This window comes from Leucoraja erinacea, chromosome 4 (assembly GCF_028641065.1).
Source record: "Leucoraja erinacea ecotype New England chromosome 4, Leri_hhj_1, whole genome shotgun sequence".
Classification (NCBI taxonomy): domain Eukaryota; kingdom Metazoa; phylum Chordata; class Chondrichthyes; order Rajiformes; family Rajidae; genus Leucoraja; species Leucoraja erinaceus.
This window is the reverse complement of record NC_073380.1, coordinates 57,986,088-58,006,730: the sequence shown is the minus strand read 5'-3', so window position 1 is coordinate 58,006,730 and position 20,643 is coordinate 57,986,088. Positions and strand designations below refer to the sequence as shown.

Sequence of the window (20,643 nt, the reverse complement as noted above, 5' to 3'; positions counted from 1 at the left end):
CATGCTGATTGACAGGCGAGAGGACCAATCAGCTGATCTCAAGATTTTAAAAATACTCATAACTTTTTTATTTTTCATCGATCGGAAAAATCCTTGGGGCTGCCTCAGTGGAGGAGAACTGCTAGTAAGATGGCCAAAATCATAGCATTTTTTCTAAAATCAATATAGAGCGCAGACAGGAAGTGGTCAAGAAGAGACTTTTAGTTATATGGATATATATGCACATACAAACAAACATACATACATACACATAAAAACAAACAAATGGTAATAGTGCAAAAAGACAAACCCAAGTCTATGTAATTCAGAGCTTATTTGGACATTTTAGTGTTTAATAGCCTGATGGATGTAGGGAAGAAGCTGTTTTTGAACCTGGACATTAGTTTTCATCCCCTATATCTTCTCCCCGATAATAGCCTCCTGCACTCCAAGGAATAAAGATCTTGCCTGCCCAACCGCTCCCTATAGATCAGACCCTTAAGTCCAGATAGCAATCTTGTAAAACTTAATCATAGAGTTATAGAGCCATACAGTATTGAAACAGCAAGATAACCCCCATCTAAGCTAATCACATTTACCCACGTTTGGCCCATATCCTTCCAAGCCTTTCCTATCCATTTGTCTGTCTGAGTATCTTTTAAATGTCATTATAGTACCTGCCTCATCTACTTCCTCTAGAAGAATGTTCCACCACCCTCTGAACAACAAAGTAGTCCCTCAGGTTCCAAATGAATATTTCCTTTCTCACTTTAAACCTATGTCCTCTAGTTCTTGTTCCAATTGAGGAATGCTGGTGTCAATGCTCCATGCATGTTCCTGCCTCCACTAACTCCATCTGGGCAGCACGGTGGCGCAGCAGGTGGAACCGCTGCCTCACAGCTCCAGAGTCCTGGCTTTGATCCTGACCTCAGGCGCTGTGGTGTGGAGTTTGTACGTTCTCCTTGAGATCGCGTGGGTTTCCTCGGGGTGCTCCCGTTTCTGCCACATCCCCACAACGTGCAGGTTTATAGGTTAATTGACCTCTGGAAACTGTTCAGCGGTTGGATGCAAAAGGAATAATGTAGAATGGGTATGCTGACAGAATGGAGCAGCTGGGCTTGTATACTCTGGAATTTAGAAGGATGAGAGGGTATCTTATTGAAACATATAAGATTATTGAGGGTTTGGACACGCTAGAGGCAGGAAACATGTTCCTGATGTTGGGGGAGTCCAGAACCAGGGGCTACAATTCAAGAATAAGGGGTAAGTCATTTAGAACGGAGATAAGGAAACACTTTTTTACACAGGGAATTGTCAGTCTGTGGAATTCTCTTCATCAGAGGGTGGTGGAGGCCGGTTCTCTGGATATTTTCAAGAGAGAGCTAGATAGGGCTCTTAAAGATAGCGGAGTCAGGGGATATGGGGAGAAGGCAGGAAGGGGTACTGATTGTGGATGATCAGCCATGATCACAATGATTGGCGGTGCTGGCTCGAAGGGCCGAATAGCCTACTCCTGCACCTATTGTCTATTGTCTATTGTCTATTGTCTATTGAGTGTGAATGGGCAATCGGTCGGTGTGGACTCGGTTGGCCAAAGCCTGATTTTATGCTGTATCTCTGAACCAAAAACAAAATGCTTCTTTCTGCTGCTATCCCTTTAATGTGTCTGTCTAGCTTTTTCTTAAACTTTATTAAATCTATTCACCCCAACACTCGATACATTGGTGACAGTCAACCCTCCACATGGGCCATCTGTCTGTCTTTATTTTAATTATAACAAGTGTATTGTGCAGTCAGATTACAGATTAAGCATTCCGCAAGGGACTGTTGCCACACTGTATCTCTAAACTAAACACCCATTCACTGCTAAACACCCATTCACCATCCCACTGTCACATCCAACACACTAGGGGCAAGTTACAGAAGCCAATTATCCTACAAACCTGCATGTCTTTGGAGTGTGGGAAGAAATTGGAGTGCCTGGAGAAAACCCACACAGTCACAGAGAGAACGTAACAAACTCTACATAGACTGCAGGATCAAACTGGGGTCTCTGGTGTTGTAAGACAACAGCTCTACTGCTGCGTCACTATGCCGCCCTCAAGGATCCCCACCATCCGGGTAAGACTGGAGAGAGCAACAAAAGAAAAAGGAAAAAAAAGTGAGCGGGAGAAAGAGTGGCGAGTCAGAATGAAAGATAACACAATACTGTTTTCAGCAGCTATTAGGTATATGAGGTTAGATTGGCCACAAGGAAACATACACAGTGAATTGAGTTTTCATCGTATAAAGGGGAATTTAATGTATTAAACACTATCTGATTAGGCAGTCTAGATTCAACACGATTAGAAGCTGTATTTGTTTTGCTGGAAGTTGAACAAGAGAAAGGATTTAATTACTAGTTCACCACCAGGTTAATAATCAATGTCAGACATCAGATAGCTTCCCACAGTAACACTACCAATGCTCTTAAATCTTAGATGCAGTAAAAAACATTAATTAAATTAAATATTCATATAGCAAACTGCAGAGGTTAAACTGTCAACAATTTTAATAGTCCTACCAACATACCAACTCTTGGGAAGTTAATTCCCAGCCACTGAATACTCGAAACCTTAAAACTGCCAAATCTCGTTTAAAGAGTTCTATAGGGTCAGTGCTATTGTTAGTAAAGATCACAATCAAAGACACAAAATACATTATAAATATTATGCATTGTACATTGTAATTAGCTGAGGTTTTGAGGGAGTTACTAAGATGTCGACAAGGCAGTAGAAACATGGACTTTAGCAAGGCCTTTAATGAGGTCCTGCATGTTAGGCTGCTCCAGAAAGTTGGAAACCATGGGGCCAAAGGTATTTATTTCTCAAGGATTAGGAGTCATACAACAAGAATCAAGCCATCCGGCTCATTCCGTCCATGCCGACCAAGATGTTCCATCTAAGGTAGTCCCATCTGCCCACATTTGGCCCATTTTCCTCCAAATGATTCATATCCATGTACCAGCCCAAATGGGTTTTAAATGCGCTGATAGTACCAACCTACTTCCTCTGGCAGCTCGTTCCATATACTCACCACCCACTGAGTGAAACAGTTGCCCTTCAGGTTCCTATTAAATCTTTCCCCTCTCACCTTAAACCCATGTCATCTGATTCCTCTACTCTGGGTAGAAGACTCTGATCCCTATGAGCTTCTACATCACCATAAGGTCACCCCTCATCCTGCTGCAGTCCAAGGAATAAAGTCCTAGCCTGCCTAACCTCTCCCCACAACCCCTCTAGTGGTGGTAACATACATATAATTCTATTCTGCACTCTTGCCAGCTGAATGGCATTTGCTCTATAGTGGGTGACCATACTTCAATGTGGCCTCACTAATGACTTTTACTATAGTAACATAACATTCCAAGTTCTGTATTCAATTCCCTAACTGGTGAAACCCAATGTGGCAAAAGCCTTCGACACCACCTTATTTACTTGTGATGCCAGAGAGATATAGAACAAATGAATGATGTAAAAAAGTAACAATGATAAAGGAAACAGGCCATTGTTAGCTGTTTGCTGGGTGAGAATGGGAAGCTGGTGCAACTTGGGTGTGGAAGGGATGGTGAGAGAGGGAATGCAAGGGTTACTTGAAATTGAAGAAATCAATATTCATACAACTGGCCCAAGCAAAATATGAGATGCTGTTCCTTCAATTTGCATTTAGCCTCACTCTGACAATGGAAGAGGCCTAGGACAGAAAGTCAATGTGGAAATGGGAAGGGGAATTAAAGTGTGTGGCAACTGGGAGATCAGGTATGTCCAGGCGGACTGAGAGAAGGTGTTCAGCGAAACGACTGCCCAGTCCATGTTTGGTTTTGCCTTGTATAAGAGTCCACATCTTGAACAACGGACACAGTAGATGAGGTTGGAGGAGGTGCAAGTCAGCCTGTGCCTAACCTGAAAGGACTGTCGGGGTCCCTGGACAGAGTTGAAGGATGAGGTATAGTGACAGGTGTTGCATCTTCTGCAGTTGCAGGGGAAGGTTCCTGGGGAGGGGGTGGTTTGGGTGGGAAGGGATGAGCTAACCAGGGAATTGCAGAGGGAATGGTCTTTGCAGAAGGTGGAAAGGGGTGGATATGGAAAGATTTGACTAGTGGTAGGGTCCCGTTAGAGGTGGCGAAAATGTCGGAGGATTATGTGTTGTATGTGACGGCTGATGGGGTGAAAGTTAAGGACTAGGGGGACTCTGTCCCGGTTGTGACTAGGGGGAGGGGGAGCAAAGCTGCGGGGACCGAGGAGACACTTGTGAGAACCCCATCTATGATGGGATAGGGGAACCCCCATTCCCTAAAGAATGAGGACAGCTCGGATGTCCTGGCATGGAACACTGCATCTTGAGCAGCATAGATGGAGGAATTAGGAGTAGGGGATATGGTTTTTGCAGGAAGCAGGGTGGGAAGAAGTGAAGTTGAGATAGTTGTGGAAGTCATTTTGGTTTGTATAGATGTGCTGATAGTCTATCTCCTGTGATGGAGACCATGTGATCAAGAAAGGGGAGGGAGGTGTCGGAGATGGTCAAGTGAATTTGAGGCCCTCACAAGTGTCTCCTCGGTAGTTGTCCTCATTCTGAGAGTTGCTGCCTTACAGCGCCATAGACCCGGGTTCGATCCCGACTATGGGTACTGTCTGTGCGTTCTCCCTGTGACCACGTGGGTTTCCTCCGGGTGCTCTGGTTTCCCCCCACATTCCAAAGCCTTGCAGGTTTATAGGTTGAATGGCCACTGTAAATTGTCCCTCGCATGGAGGATAGAACGAGTATGCTTTACGTGATCATTGGGCGGGGGGGGCGCTTTCTGGAGCGCTAGTATGGGTGTTGTGGGCTGACATGACTATTCATCTAATCCTGGGCTCATGTTTCAGTCAGGTCTCCATGCCGGAGCGGACCAATTTATTCTTTCAGAAAATCACAGTGGTAGTATTTTATCTAAAATCAATATAAAGCGCAAACAGGAAGTGGTCAAGATTAGACTTTTAATTATATAGAAGGCAAGGCAACTTTAATTAGGAAAGGCAACTTTAATTAGGAAAGGCAACTTTAATTAGGCAAGGCAACTTTAATTAGGCAAGGCAACTTTAATTAGGCAAGGCAACTTTAATTAGTCACCACAGCTTTAGCATTTCCAAACCAAAGGTAACACAGCTTTAGCATTTCCAAACCAAAGGCAACACAGCTTTAGCATTTCTAAACTATATTTTCAAACCACATTAATGGCACTGACAAGTCAGTAAAACCACTCACAGTTTAGTAGACATGTGTTCAGTGTTATTCACAGCTCAGACTGAGAGACGTGACCCTCTCGCTCCACCATCTTGCAGAGACTAACTGAGGCACTCAACACTTCTGGGTTTTATAGTCCCTCCGGAAGGGGCATGGCCTTCAGGAGAGAGAATCTCAATATTTTTTAAACACTAATAACTCTTTTATTTTTCATCGATGGGAAAAATCCTCATATCCTGTGCAGCGGAGGGGGACACTGAGTAATCTGGCCAAATATCTCAGTCGTAAGTGGCAGCGTTTTTTTCTAAAATCAATATACAGAACACCAGGAAGTGGTCAAGATCAGACTTTTAGTAATATAAATATACTAGACCAAGTGCAGACCCATTGGGTCTGCTCCCCCAATGCTGCCATTCCCTACCCGTGGGGGGGGGGGGAGAAGGATTTTATTAAAAATGTGTACATAATCATGACAAAATTTAATGAGGAGTGGATACTTGGAATGAAAAGTGAAATCTCTACCGAAATGGAAAAAAAGTCGGCGTTTCTGGGTCTGACGTTGGCGTAGCAACAAATGAAAGGATGGCAACCACAAGTCAGAAACACACACAGCCAGCCAGCCAGCAGCCACACAGTTTTAATATATATATATATATATAGATATATATAGAGAGATATATGTGTGTATATATACACACACTGAACTTTTCTTCTGTTTGTTATATTGTTTACAGAGCAGTATGTTTACATATTCTGTTGCTACAAGTAAGATATCACTGTTCTGCCTGGGACATATGACAATGAAACCCTCTTGACTTGTTGCTTTTCTGGAGCTATGACTCAAGAAGCATGTTTGCAATTTATTCCCATGATCATCACAGTTTTATCCTAAAAGTGACATCCCCTCTCCCCACCCTCACTGCAGATCCTTTTGCCTCATCCTCGTTCTGACGAGGAGACCACATCTGGAAATATTTACTCTGTTCATCTTCCCACAGATGCAGCCTGAGCCGTGGATTTTTTCCACCATTTTCTGTTCGCCTGCGGCAAATATCGTCTCCTGTGTTGTAAAGTGCGTGGGAGTGCCTTGAACCTCGGAGATGCTGTCTAAATACAAATCTACACGGATCGCCTGATCTGACTTCCAATGTCTGCAGGTAGAATCTTCCAATTTTTTTCATTTAAAATGACAATTCCTCAGGTTGTGGTTTCAGCCGAGCTTTGGTCCCTGATCCATGAGTCACATGGACCATAGAGGCATCTTTACTTGCACAGTGATATTAAATTATATTTCAGGCTTATTTGATATCAAGATTGCACTGAGCTACACGGGCCAGGGGAACACCGAAGCAAGCCATAACACAACAGGTGGCACAGTGGAACATGTATTTACTTGTATTGTCCTGTATCTGTATAATGTGGATGGTTCGATTGTAATCATGTATTGTCTTTTCGTTGACTGGACAGCCAACAAATGTTTTTCACTGTACCTCGGTACACGTGACAATAAACTAAACTCAAACTTAGTTCAGTAAAGTATTGCCATACCTCAACCCAATTTTGTACAAATGGCATGGACATAGTCCACTGAGCCCGCATTCATGAGTAGGGTGGTATGATGGCGTAGCGGAAGAGTTGCTGCCTTCCAGCGCCAGGTACCCGGGTTCGATCCTGACCTCGGGTGTTGTATGTACGGAGTTTGTACGTTCTCCCCGTGACTGCCTGTGGTTTCCTCCCACACTCCAAAGGCATAAAGGATTGCAGGTTAATTGGCCTTTGTAAATTGGAAATTGCCCTTGGGATAGTGCTAGGGTAGGTGGTGATCGCTGATCAGCGTATACTCGGTGGAACGAAGGACCTGCTTCCACGCTCTGTCTCTAGTCTAAAGTCTGAGGCTGTCAAATCATGGCACCATTTTCCATCCAGTCTGTGCGCTTGGTCTAGAGTGGCGTCATGATCCAGACGAGTCCCATGCTGCTGCAGGACCTCCAGCTGTCGCCTCTATCCTATCTGGACTGTCGTTCCTCTCCTCGCCCAGCCACCTTCAGCTGTTGTGGGTGACTCCCGCAGCTGATTTTGAGAGCACGCTCTTACCGGCCCTTGTTCTTGAATCCAGCGTCGCCCACTCCCTCCATCCTTCTTTCTGGTTCTCTGGTCCTCGGAGGATGCGCAGTGGCCAGGCCTGCTTGTCCATTCTTCATAGCACAGGAGGATGCACTTCAACCCATCTTGTCTATGCCAGCTCCTGGTGGAACAACCAGTGTAGCAGACCAGTGGCAGAGCTGCTGGCACAGCACCAGAGACCCGGGTCCCTGTTTGTATCGAGCTTGTACTTTCCCCTGTGACCGCGACGGTTTCCTCCGGGTGCTCTGGTTTCCTTGTACACTCCAAAGTTGTGCAGGTTTGTGGGTTAATTGGCTTTGGTAGAATTGTAAATTGTCACGAGTGTGTAGGATAGATTTAGTGTACGGGGTGATCGCTGGTTGGCACAGACTCGGTGGGCTGAAGGGCCTGTTTCTGCACTGTATCTCTAAAATCTAAAGTGCCTCGTTCTATTCCTTTTATCTTTCCACTCAGCTCTGAGAGTGATTCTCTCTCACAATTGTCTGCCCAATTTTGTCTCTGATTGATTGATATTTTATTACCACATGTGACATTCCACAGTGAAATTCTTTGTTTTGTAAACCATAAGGCCCAGGACAGAAAGCTCAGTGTGGGAGTGGAAAGGGTCTTTAAAGTGGTTAGCAAACGGGAGATTCAGTTGGTCTTGCCGACTTCATTTTAGACTCTACTAGATCCAGAACCAGGGGCCACAGTTTAAGAATAAGGGGTAAGCCATTTAGAACGGAGATGAGGAAATAATATTTCACACAGAGTTGTGAGTCTGTGGAATTCTCTGCCTCAGAGGGATGTGGAGGCCGGTTCTCTGGATGCTTACAAGAGAGAGTTAGGTAGAGCTCTTAAAGATAGCTGTGTCAAGGGATATGGGGACAAGGCAGGAACGGGGTACTGATTGTGGATGATCAGCCATGATCACATTAAATGGCGGTGCTGGCTCAAAGGGCCAAATGACCAACCTCTGCACCTATTGTCTATTGTCTATTTAGACTTTAGAGATGCAACGTGGAAATGGGCCCTTCAGCCCACCGAGTCCGCGTCGACCAGCAATCACTCCGTACACTTACACGAACCTCGAGAATAGGGACAATTCACAATTTTATCAAAGCCAATTAACCTACAAACCTGTACGTCTTTGGAGATTGGGAGGAGACCAGCCCGGCACAAACTCCAAATAGACAGCAACCGTAGTCAGGATCGATCCCGGGTCTCTGGCGCTGTAAGGCAGCAACTCTACCACTGCGCCACAGTGCCGCCCTACTCTTTAATGTGGTCTCATGGACCATGTCTATGCTCTTTGTACAAAATTGTGCTTAGGTATAGCAATACTTTACTAGTCACAGAGTCTACATTTTGTTTCGCCAAGATAGGAATGTATCACCTCACTGGTTTAGCATTAAGTTTTGTTTAATGATATTCATGCTTATTATCTTGACATATGTCACCGGGTTAAGGGTGATGCATAATGCAATTTGTGGTGCGTCTGTTTTTAACAACTCCATTTTCAGTTGCATTGAAACTCGCACATTTTAAAGGCATTTCTAATCACAGGCAGCCGATACTCACTTCAGAGTTAATACAGTTAGTTGCAAGTCTAGCTGATTTCCTGAAAGGGTGGGATTTTATTGGGTCCCTGGAGATTCGCACTCCTTGCTTCTCTCAGCTGCATTTAATCTGTGTGATTTGCAAAACTCTCGCTTCATGTATCCGATTAGCAAAATGCAAGATGTTAGCCGTATCTCTGTGCCTAACACCGCACCTCTCCTATGTCAGGAGGTTGCAGCCCGAAGGCCCATTGTGCATGTCACCCAAACTCGGCGCATCAGTACTGTCTGAGTCCCAGTGTTTCAGAGGAGTTTATATGTTCATAAATCATAGGAGCAGAATTAGGCCATTTGGCCACCAAGTCTACTCCACCATTCAATTGTGGATGACCTATCTTTCCCTCTCAACCCCATTCTCCTGCTTTCTCCTCATAACCTTTGACACCCTTACTAATCAAGAACATATCAATCTCTGCTTTAAAAAATAACAAACAAGGGCGGTACGGTGGCGCAGCGGTAGAGTTGCTGACTTATAACACCATAGACCCCGGTTCAATCCTGACTACAGGCGCTGTCTATACGGAGTTTGTGCATTTTTCCCTGGGAATGCATGGGCTTTCTTCAGGTGCTCTGGATTCCTTCCACACATGCTGTATCTATAAAGTAAACAATGATGGCCTCTACAGCCATCTGTGGGAATGAATTCCTCAGATTCACCACCTATTGACTACTGAAATTCCTCATCTCCATTCCAAATTTACGTCCTTTTACTCTGAGGCTGTGCCCTCTGGCCCTAGACTCTCCCACTGGTGGAAACATCATCTCCACGTCCACTTTATCCAGGCATTTCACTATCCAGTAAGTTTCAACAAAGCTTACCCTCATCTTTCTAAATTCCAGCGAATGCAGGCACAGGGCCGTCAAACGCTCATCATACGTTAACCCAATTATGCCCAGGATCATTCTCAGAGGTATGGAGCTGTCTATGGGTATGCCGAGTATTAGCTAGGTGGAGGTGTGTCAGAGAGAGAGAGAGAAAGCAAGGGTTACTTGAAGTTAGAGAAATCAATATTCATATCGCTGATTTGTAAGCTGCCCAAGTCGTTTGTACTATTGCGTTGAATGTACAGAATGTACATGTTAAAATAGATGAAGAAACAAAGGACTGTAGATACTGGTTTATACTAAAGTGTTGGAGTAACTTAGCAGGCCAGGCAGCACCAATGGAGATGGTGGGTGGGAGATTGCAACCTTCACGTGGTCCACCCTGTTTCGACGAATGCAATCAGCCTGGCATGCACAAACAGAAGATCAAACAGAACAAGTTGTCTTACAACTTTAGGCTGTGTACCCCATACACAAGAAGAGGAAGACTGGAGAAAAAGGACGGGTGGCGTTTGGGGTCGGGACCCTTCTTCAGAAACAAAGATCGACACAAAGTTCTGGAGCAACTCAGAGGGTCAGGCAGAATCTCTGGAATCTCAGAATCGCTTCAAAAAATCCATCATTGTTACCGGTACCAAAAAATGCCTCCCCAGCCTGTCTGAATGACTACCGTCCGGTGGCCCTTACCTCGGTAGTCATGAAATGCTTTGAGAGGCTGGTGAAGAATCACATCTGCGCCTTCCTCCCTCGGAACATGGACCAGTTACAGTTCGCATATCGTCCGAACAGATCCACGGACGATGCGGTCTCCCAGGTCTTGCACACCGCTCTCTCCCATCTGGACAACCAGAAGGGGGGCTACGTGAGGATGATGTTCATAGACTACAGTTCAGCCTTCAACATGATAGTCCCCACCAGACTGGCCGGGAAGCTAATGGAATTGGGGCTCAACACCTCCCTGTGTGCCTGGGTCCTGGACTTTCTCACCGCCAGGCCCGAGGTAGTCAAGATGGGAGGGAATACATTGAAGTCCCTCATCCTGAGCACAGGATCGCCCCAGGGTTGCGTCCTCAGCCCCCTATTGTACTCCCTGTACACACATGACTGTGTGGCTAGGTTCAGCTCCAATTCAATAATTAAGTTTGCTGATGACACTGTGGTGGTGGGCCTGATCTCAGACAACGACGAGAAGGCCTACCGGGAGGAGGTGGCTGATCTAGCACTCTGGTGCCAGGATAACAGCCTCCTCTTGAACATCAAAAAAACGAAGGAGCTGATCATGGACTTTAGGAGGGCACATCATCCGAGGACGTACACTCCATTGAGGATAAATGGGGATCCTGTGGATAGGGTAAACTGTTTTAAATATATGGGAGTCCACATCTCCGAGATATGACATGGGCATCACACGCCTCAGCACTCGTGAGTAAGGCAAGGCAGCGCCTTTACCACCTCAGGCAATTGAGGAAATTCAGAGTGTCTCCGAGGATCCTCCAGTGCTTCTACGCAGCGGCGGTGGAAAGCATCTTGTCCGGGAACATTACCATCTGGTTTGGGAATTGCTCTGCCAAGGACAAGAAGGCTCTGCAGAGAGTAGTGCGTTCGGCCGAACGCACTATGGGAACTTCACTCGCCCCCCTGCAGGAACTATACAACAGGAGGTGCAACTCCAGAGCAAATAAAATCATGGGAGACCCCTTCCACCCCTGCAATGGACTGTTCCAGCTGCTACGGTCAGGCAAACGCCTCCGTTGCCATGCGGTGAGAACGGAGAGGTTGAGAAGGAGTTTCTTCCCAGAGGCAATTCGGACTGTAAACGCCTATCTCACCAGGGACTAACTCTACTGAACGTTTTTCCTTCCATTATTTATTATGTAAAATAATATGTGTGTTATGATTGTGTTTATAATTTGTTTGGTTGTTTTGTTGTTTGTCTTTTGCACAAAAGTCCGCGAGCATTGCCACTTTCATTTCACTGCACATCTCGTGTGCGTATGTGACAAATAAACTTGACTTGACTTGACTTGACTTGGATGAAAACGAATGGGTGATGTTTTGGGTTGAATCACATCTGCAGAAACTCCACACTAAGACAGTACCCAAGGTCAGGATCGAACCCGGGTCTCTGGCATTGTGAGGCAGTGACTCTACCAGCTGCGCCACTGTGTGAACCATCCATCGTTAGTTGCTGGGCTTGTCTCATCGCTCAGTGCTGGATATGTCCCCTTCCATTTTCTTTTAAACAGCAGAAAACAGCCATGTAAAAAAAATGTGACCACTGGGTGGGGTGAAAGCACTGAAATCTCTCTGCACCTTCAACAGAAACAAAAAATGCCTTTGTTGCCTCTCTTGTCTTATCCTTCCCAGTAATCCTGCGCTGATCGGATTAGTTGTGAATGTCCTCCCTTAGAAAAAGCTGATGACTAAGGCACAGGTCTTCCTGGCCTTGAATTAATATCTCTACACTGGGAGTGCACTGAAGAAAGGCCTCGACCAAAATGTCACCCATTGCTTCTCTCCGGAGATGCTGCTTGTCCCGCTGAAATTATCCAGCATTTTCTGTCTATTTTCAATGTAAACCAGCGCCAGCTGTTTATTCCTACACATTGAGGTTGGGTGGTCATGTTGCAGTTATATAAGACGTGGGTGAGGCCACATTTAGAGTATTTCGAATCTTCCACACTGACCTTTCTCGTCCTGGACCTCCTCCATTGTAGGAGTAAGGCCACACGCAAATTGAAGGAACAGCACTTCATATTTTGCTTGGGCAGCTTACAACCCAGCGATATGAATATTGATTTCTCCAAGTAACCCTTGCATCCCCTCTCTCTTTGTCCCTCCCCCACCCTAGTTGTCGTATTAGTTTCACTGTCATCCTGATGACTTTCACTGTTTGTATCACTTGTTATCACCTTCTCCACAGCCAACAATCGACCATTGACAATAGGTGCCAAATGGCCTCCTCCTGCACCTAATGTCTATTGTCTATTGTGGGCTCCACCTTTCCTCGATCATCATTGCTATTTGCATGTCTTTGATTCATTTGTTCCATGTACCTTCTATATTTCTCATTTCCCTCTCCCCTGACTCTCCCCTAAAGAATGGTTTCATCCCGAAACGTCACCTGTTTCTTTTCGCCAGAGATGCTGCCTGACTCGCTGAGTTTCATCAACTTTTCGTAAGTAAGTAAGTAAGTGTAAGTAAGTAAGTAAATTTTATTTATATAGCACGTTTAAATCAACTCGTGTTGAAACCAAAGTGCTTTACATAGAAGAAATAATTAAGTTTCCGTACATCCATAGAAAAATAAAAATAAAAATGACACAACACATTATAGAATTTAACATGAACGTCCCCCCACAACAGAATCAACATTTTCCACTGTGGGAAAAGGCATCAGAAAGTTCATTCCTCTTCCTCTGTGATCACCCGAGGTCGGGGCCTATTTGTGGCCTCCGCAACCAGTCCGATGTTTTCAGGCCCCCTTGCCGGGAAGATGGAACTCCGGCGTCAGGTGAACACTCCTCAGCGGCTTGGAATGTCTGGAGCGGCCGCTTCCTCCCCGGAAGTCCTCAGGCCGCGCTGGTTGGAGCTCCGACTCTGGCGATCTCGGATCCCAGGCTCCGCGGTGTTTTAAATCCAGCGCCACCCACGGCTGGACACTCGCAGCCACAGCTCCTCGGATGTTGGAGTTGACGGTCACAGCACTCCGGAGCTTACCGCACGGCGACCCGGTGAGGCATCGCCCACCCCGTGATGGTGTCCCACGCTGTGCCACCGCCGAAGCTGTAGTCCCGGCCGATCCTGACAGGAAACGCCGCTTCAGTCGATGGTAAACATAGAAACATAGAAACATAGAAATTAGGTGCAGGAGTAGGCCATTCGACCCTTCGAGCCTGCACCACCATTCAATATGATCATGGCTGATCATCCAACTCAGTATCCCGTACCTGCCTTCTCTCTATACCCTCTGATCCCCTTGGCCACAAGGGCCACATCTAACTCCCTCTTAAATATCGCCAATGAACTGGCCTCAACTACCCTCTGTGGCAGAGAGTTCCAGAGATTCACCACTCTCTGTGTGAAAAAAAAAGTTCTCCTCATCTCGTTTTAAAGGATTTCCCCCTTATCCTTAAGCTGTGACCCCTTGTCCTGGACTTCCCCAACATCGGGAACAATCTTCCTGCATCTAGCCTGTCCAACCCCTTAAGAATTTTGTAAGTTTCTATAAGATCCCCTCTCAATCTCCTAAATTCTAGAGAGTATAAACCAAGTCTATCCAGTCTTTCTTCATAAGACAGTCCTGACAAGTCCCAGGAGTCAGTCTGGGCATGAACCTTCTCTGCACTACCTCTATGGCAATAATGTCCTTCCTCAGATTTGGAGACCAAAACTGCACGCAATACTCCAGGTGTGGTCTCACCAAGACCCTGTACAACTGCAGTAGAACCTCCCTGCTCCTGTACTCAAATCCTCTTGCTATGAAAGCCAACATACCATTCGCTTTCTTTACTGCCTGCTGCACCTGCATGCCTACCTTCAATGACTGGTGTACCATGACACCCAGGTCTTGCTGCATCTCCCCCTTTCCCAATCGGCCACCATTTAGATAATAATCTGCTTTCCCGTTTTTGCCACCAAAATGGATAACCTCACATTTATTGGATAACCTCACATTTATCCCCCGAGGAAGGGGCGAAGAAGCAGCTCGGAGGGAAGCCGCCTCTCCGACCGGGTAGGGACTAGGAAATAAAGTTTCCCCCATCCTCTCCCCCACCCACTACATAAAAGAAGACCTCCAATAGACATTTTGTTTTAACAGGACTAAAAATAAAAAAGGGTGAAAGTACGGATTGCAGGCAGAGCAGAGCAGCCATACACAACGGCGCCCTACTCCTGCAGTCCGCCACCTACCATTTAGGTGTCTATCTGTAGTGTAGAGTTCAGTTCCGGCCACCATGTTATCGGAAAGATGTTGTCAAGCTGAAAAGTTGTGCAGAGAAGATTTACGAGGACCTTGCCAGGATTCGAGGGCCTGAGCTAAAGGGTGAGGTTGAGCAGGCTAGGACTCTATTCCTTGGAGCAGAGGAGGAATGAGGGGTGGTCTAATGGAAGTGTACAAAATCATCAGGTAGACACAGATTTTCTTGCCCAGAGTAGGGGAATCAAGAACCTGAGAACATAGGTTTAAGGTGAGGGGAGAAAGTTTAAATAGGAATCTGAGGGATAACTTTTTCACACAAAGGGTGGTGGGTGTATGGAACGCGCTGAGGTGGGTGAGGCAGGTACTATCGCAACATTTAAGAAACACTAGACTAAGTGGGACCCGTTGGGTCCTTGTCACATGGGAGGCACGGTCTCCCAGCGCAATCTGTTCCTCCAACACAATATTCCACCACTCACCCGTAGCTCCCAACTGCGCAGGCGCGGCTCATTTCCCCTCATCCCCAGTACTCCCTCCCCCACCTCTTCACCCTCCCTCCTCTTTCCCCCACTCCTCCTCCAATCCCTTCCTCTCCTCTCCCTCCCTCTCCTTTCCCCTACCATCAGTTACTCACTCCCTCCTGCCATAACTCCTCTCCCCTCCCTTCCCCCCCTCTATCCCTCCATCCCCACTCCTCACCTCCCACTATCCTCCCACTATCCCTCCTCACCTCCCCCATTCCCTACTTCCCCCCTCCCTCTCCCTCTATTCCCCATCCTCCCCCCAGGACCCCCCTCCTCACCTCCCCCACTTTCCCCTTTCTCCATTTCTATCCCCTCCTCTCCCTCAATCCCCCCACTCTCCCTCTTCACCTCCCCAGGTTCTCGAGGATGCCGCTCCTTTCCCTCCTTGCATGCCGGAGCAGCGGCTGCCTTGGGCCGCCATGGCTGTGGGTAGGAAGGCGCGCCGGTAGGTGGACGCCGGCAGGGAGGCCGGCGCGGCCAGTGACTGACAGCGAGGGCCGGCCAATCAATGCGGCGATGGTGCAGGAATGGGGCAGCGCCGTCCCAGCCGTGACTGACAGGACAGGAGAGATTTTTAAACCTTAATAACTTTAAAAATATACCACTGATTGGAAAAGAAATTGGCACATTTGCAGCGCAGGACAACGGTGAGTAAGATGGCGAAAAGTCGTAGTGCTATCCCGTAACATTTTTGTGCATATTTAAAAACAAGGCAAATGGAAGATAACAAGATGAGAGTTTTCATTATGTATAGATAGATAGAAGATAGACAGATTTAGACAGGTTTTGGATAGGACAGGTTTTGGATATGGGCCAAATGCAGGCATGTGGGACCAGTAAATGGATATGTTGGTCAGTGTGGCCAAGTTGAGCCATGGGGCCTGTTTCCATGCTGTATGACTATGACTCTATAAGTGGTTATAAACTTGAAAAATAAACACCGGCAGGGATGTGGATAACGAAACACCAGTGAGAGGTGATATGAGTGATTGTGATCCACATTTCACTGGCCGTAAGGCTGTTGGAAGCAGATCTGATCCTCCTCGGATATAGATCAGGAATCCCTTAGATCAAGAGAGAGGACCACTCCATTGATGTCACTAAAGATAGATTACTATTACAGGGAGATGGTGATCAAATAAGATTGGTGGTCAGCACATTTGTTCAGCAGGTGCCTCACCACTCCAGAGACCTGGGTTCAATCCTGACCACAGGGACTGTCTGTTTATGGAATTTGCACATTTTCCATATGATCCCATGGGTTTCCTCTGGCTTCTAGTATCATATAGCATGGAAACAGGCCCTTCGGCATCACGCCCACACTGGCCAATATGTGCCATCTACACTAGCACCACCTCCTGCATTTGGCCCATATCCCTCTAAACCTGTCCTAACCATTTACATGTCTAAATGTTTCTTAAACGTTGTGATAATCCCTGCCTCAACTACTTCCTCCGGCAGCTCGTTCTGTACCCCTCAGATCAAATTGGGAACTTCATATTCAGGGTTATACATCCTATAGAAAGGACAGGCAGGTGGGCAGAGGTGGGGGGATAGGTCTGCTGGTGAGGGATGGAATTCAGTCCCTTGCAAGGGAAGACATAGGGACTGATGAGGTAGAGTCACTGTGGATTGAGTTGAGGAATTGTAAAGGCAAGGAGACACTAATTGACCCCCAAATAGTAGCCCGGATGTAGGGTGTAAGTTGCAGCAGGAGTTAAAACTGGCATGTAACAAAGGTAATGCCACTGTGGTGATGGGAGATTTCAATACGCAGGTAGACTGGGAAAATCAGGTTGGTTCAGGACCTCAAGAAAGAGAGTTTGTAGAATGCCTCTGAGATGGATTCTTAGAGCAGCTTGTAATGGAGCCGACCAGAGAAAAGGCAATTCTGGATTTAGTGTTGTCCAATGAACCAGATATGATAAGAGAACTCAAGGTAAAGGAACCGCTTGGAGGTAGTGATCATAATATGATTAGTTTTAATCTGCAATTTGAGAAAGAGAAGGTTAAATCAGAAGTGTCAGTGATGCAGTTGAACAAAGGGGACTATGAAGGCATGAGAGAGGAGCTGGCCAAGGTAGACTGGAAAGGGATCCTAGCAGGAATGACGGTGGAACAGCAATGGCAGGAATTTCTGGGCATAATCTGGAAGACGCAGGATCATTTCATTCCAAAAAGGAAGAAAGATTCTAAGGGGAGTAGGAGGCAACCGTGGCTGACAAGAGAAGTTAGGGATAGAATAAAACTAAAAGACAAGATGTATAACACAGCAAAGAGTAGCCGGAAGCCAAAGGATTAGGAAACTTTCATAGGACAACAGAAGGAAACAAAACTGGCAATATGGGCTGAAAAGTTGAAGTACGAAGGGAAGCTGGCCAGGAATATAAAGAAGGACAGTAAAAGCTTCTTTAGATATGTTAAGGGAAAAAGAGTAGCAAAGTCAAATGTGGGTCCCTTGAAGGCAGACACGGGTAAAATTATTATGGGCAACAAGGAAATGGCAGAAGAGTTGAATAGGTACTTCGGATCTGTCTTCACTAAGGAAGACACAAACAATCTCCCAGATGTACTGGAGGACAGAGGATCTAAGGGGGTAGAGGAACTGAAATAAATTTTCATTAGGTGAGAAATAGTATTGGGCAGGTTAATGGGACTGTAGGATGATAAATCCCCTGGGCTTGATGGTCTGCATCCCAGGGTCCTCAGGGAGGTGGCTCCAGAAATAATGGACGCATTGGTGATTATTTTCCAATGTTCGATCGATTCAGGATCAGTTCCTGTGGATTGGAGGATAGCTAATGTTATCCCACATTTCAAGAAAGGAGCGAGAGAGAAAATGGGGAATTACAGACCAGTTAGCCTGACTTCGGTGGTGGGAATGGTGCTGGAGTCAATTATTAAAGAGGGAATAATGGGGCATTTGGATAGCAGTAAAATGATTAGTCCAAGTCAACGTAGATTTATGAAAGGGAAATCATGCTTGACTAATCTACTGGAATTTTTTGAGGATGTGACAAGTAAAATGGATGAAGGGGTGCCAGTGGATGTAGTGTATGTAGACTTTCAGAAAGCCTTTGATAAGGTCCCACATGAGAGACTGGTATTGGGGGTAGGGTGTTGACATGGATAGAAAATTGGTTGACAGACAGGAAGCAAAGAGTAGGAGTGAACGGGTCCTTTTCAGAATGGCAGGCAGTGGCGAATGGAGTGTTGCGGTCGCAACTGTTTACCATATATATTAATGATTTGTAAGAGGGAATTAGAAGCAACACTAACAAGTTTGCGGATGACACAAAGCTGTGTGGCAGTGTGAACTGTGAAGAGGATGTTAGGAGGTTTCAGGGTGACCTGGACAGGTTGAGTGATTGGGCAGATGCGTGGCAGATGCAGTATAATATAGATAAATGTGAGTTTATCCACTTTGGCGGCAAAAACAAGGGGGCAGGTTATTATCTCAATGGGGGTTAGGTTAGGCAAGGGGGAGGTGCAGCGGGACCTGGGCGTCCTTGTACACCAGTCACCGAAAGTTGGCGTGCATGTACAGAAGGCAGTGAAGAAAGTTAATGGAATGTTGGCCTTCATAACAAGAGGATTTCAGTATAGGAGTAAAGAGGTTCTTCTGCAGTTGTATAGGGCTCTGGTGAGACCACATCTGGAGTATTGTGTCCAGTTTTTGTCTCTTAATTTGAGGAAGGACATCCTTGTGATTGATCCCTGGGATGGCGGGACTATCATATGAGGAAAGATTGAAAAGACTAGGCTTGTATTCACTGGAGTTCAGAAGGATGAGGTGACATCTTATAGAAACATATACAATTATAAAAAGGCTGGACAAGCTAGATGCAGGAAAAATGTTCCCAATATGGGCGAGTCCAGAACCAGTGGCCACAGTCTTTGAGTAAATGGGAGGCCATTTAAGACTGAGGTGAGAAAAAACTTTTTCACCCAGAGAGTTGTGAATTTGTGGAATTCCCTGCCACAGAGGGCAGTGGAGACAAAGTCACTGGATGGATTTAAGGGAGAGTTAGATAGAGCTCTAAGGGCTAGAGGAATCAAGGGATATGGGGGAGAAGGTAGGCACGGGTTATTGATTGGGGATGATCAGCCATGATCCCAATGAGTCAAGTCAAGTCAAGTCAAGTCAAGTCAAGTTTATTTGTCACATACACATACGAGATGTGCAGTGAAATGAAAGTGGCAATGCTCGCGGATTTTTTGTGCAAAAGACAAACAACAAAACAACCAAACAAATTATAAACACAATCATAACACACATATTCTTTTACATAATAAATAATAGAAGGAAAAACGTTCTGTAGAGTTAGTCCCTGGTGAGATAGGCGTTTACAGTCCGAATTGCCTCTGGGAAGAAACTCCTTCTCAACCTCTCCGTTCTCACCGCATGGCAACGGAGGCGTTTGCCTGACCGTAGCAGCTGGAACAGTCCGTTGCAGGGGTGGAAGGGGTCTCTCATGATTTTGTTTGCTCTGGAGTTGCACCACCTGTTGTATAGTTCCTGCAGGGGGGTGAGTGAAGTTCCCATAGTGCGTTCGGCCGAACGCACTACTCTCTGCAGAGCCTTCTTGTCCTTGGCAGAGCAATTCCCAAACCAGATGGTAATGTTACCGGACAAGATGCTTTCCACCGCCACTGCATAGAAGCACTGGAGGATCCTCGGAGACACTCTGAAATGAATGGCAGTGCTCGCTCAAAAGGCCGAATAGCCTCCTCCTGCACCTATTTTCTATGTTTCTATGTTTCTAAATGGCCCCTCTCCATGTGTCAAATCAGTCACTTTAATCTGAAAATGATCGAAATGGATACAAAATAAAATTGGTAACCAACAAAGAATAGAAGGATAGACACAAAATGCTGGAGCGACTTAGAGGGACAGGCACCATCTCTGTAGAGAAGAAATAGGTGACATTTCGGGTCGAGACACTTCTTCAGACTGAGGAAGGATCTTGACCCGAAACGCCACCCATTCCTTCTCTCCAGAGATGCTGCCTGGCCCGCTGAGTTACTCCAGCATTTTGTGTCTACCTTCAATAAAATGCCTTGGTTCTTTTATGTTTGAATAAATGCAACAGGGATAAAGGAGGTCCGTACAATTCTCCAACTGTATGTCATTTGCTGATGTTATACAATGCAACTTGAAGTTACTAAAGAAACATTACATGACAAAGGCAAAATGCCCCGTATTAAGATGATGTATTTTCAGATATCAAGGATGCAATTTGAGTTTAGTTTATTGTCATGTGTACTAGGTACAGTGAAATGCTTTTGTTGCATGTTAGCCAGTCAGCGGATAGACAATACATGATTACAATCGAGTCATCCGCAGTATACAGATACATGATAAAGTGATTATCGTGAATAACGTTTCATGCAAGATAAAGTCTAG

General features: G+C 45.9%; 1 protein-coding gene across 1 annotated transcript in view; it reads left to right on the top strand.

The window, feature by feature from the left end:
- Positions 1–20,643, top strand: part of cdh7a (cadherin 7a) — a 294,111-nt gene that overhangs the window by 88,447 nt on the left and 185,021 nt on the right. The window contains 1 exon segment of the mRNA XM_055634342.1: positions 6,240–6,398. Within this exon segment, the coding sequence (XP_055490317.1) occupies positions 6,389–6,398 (10 nt within the window). The 5' untranslated portion in view covers positions 6,240–6,388.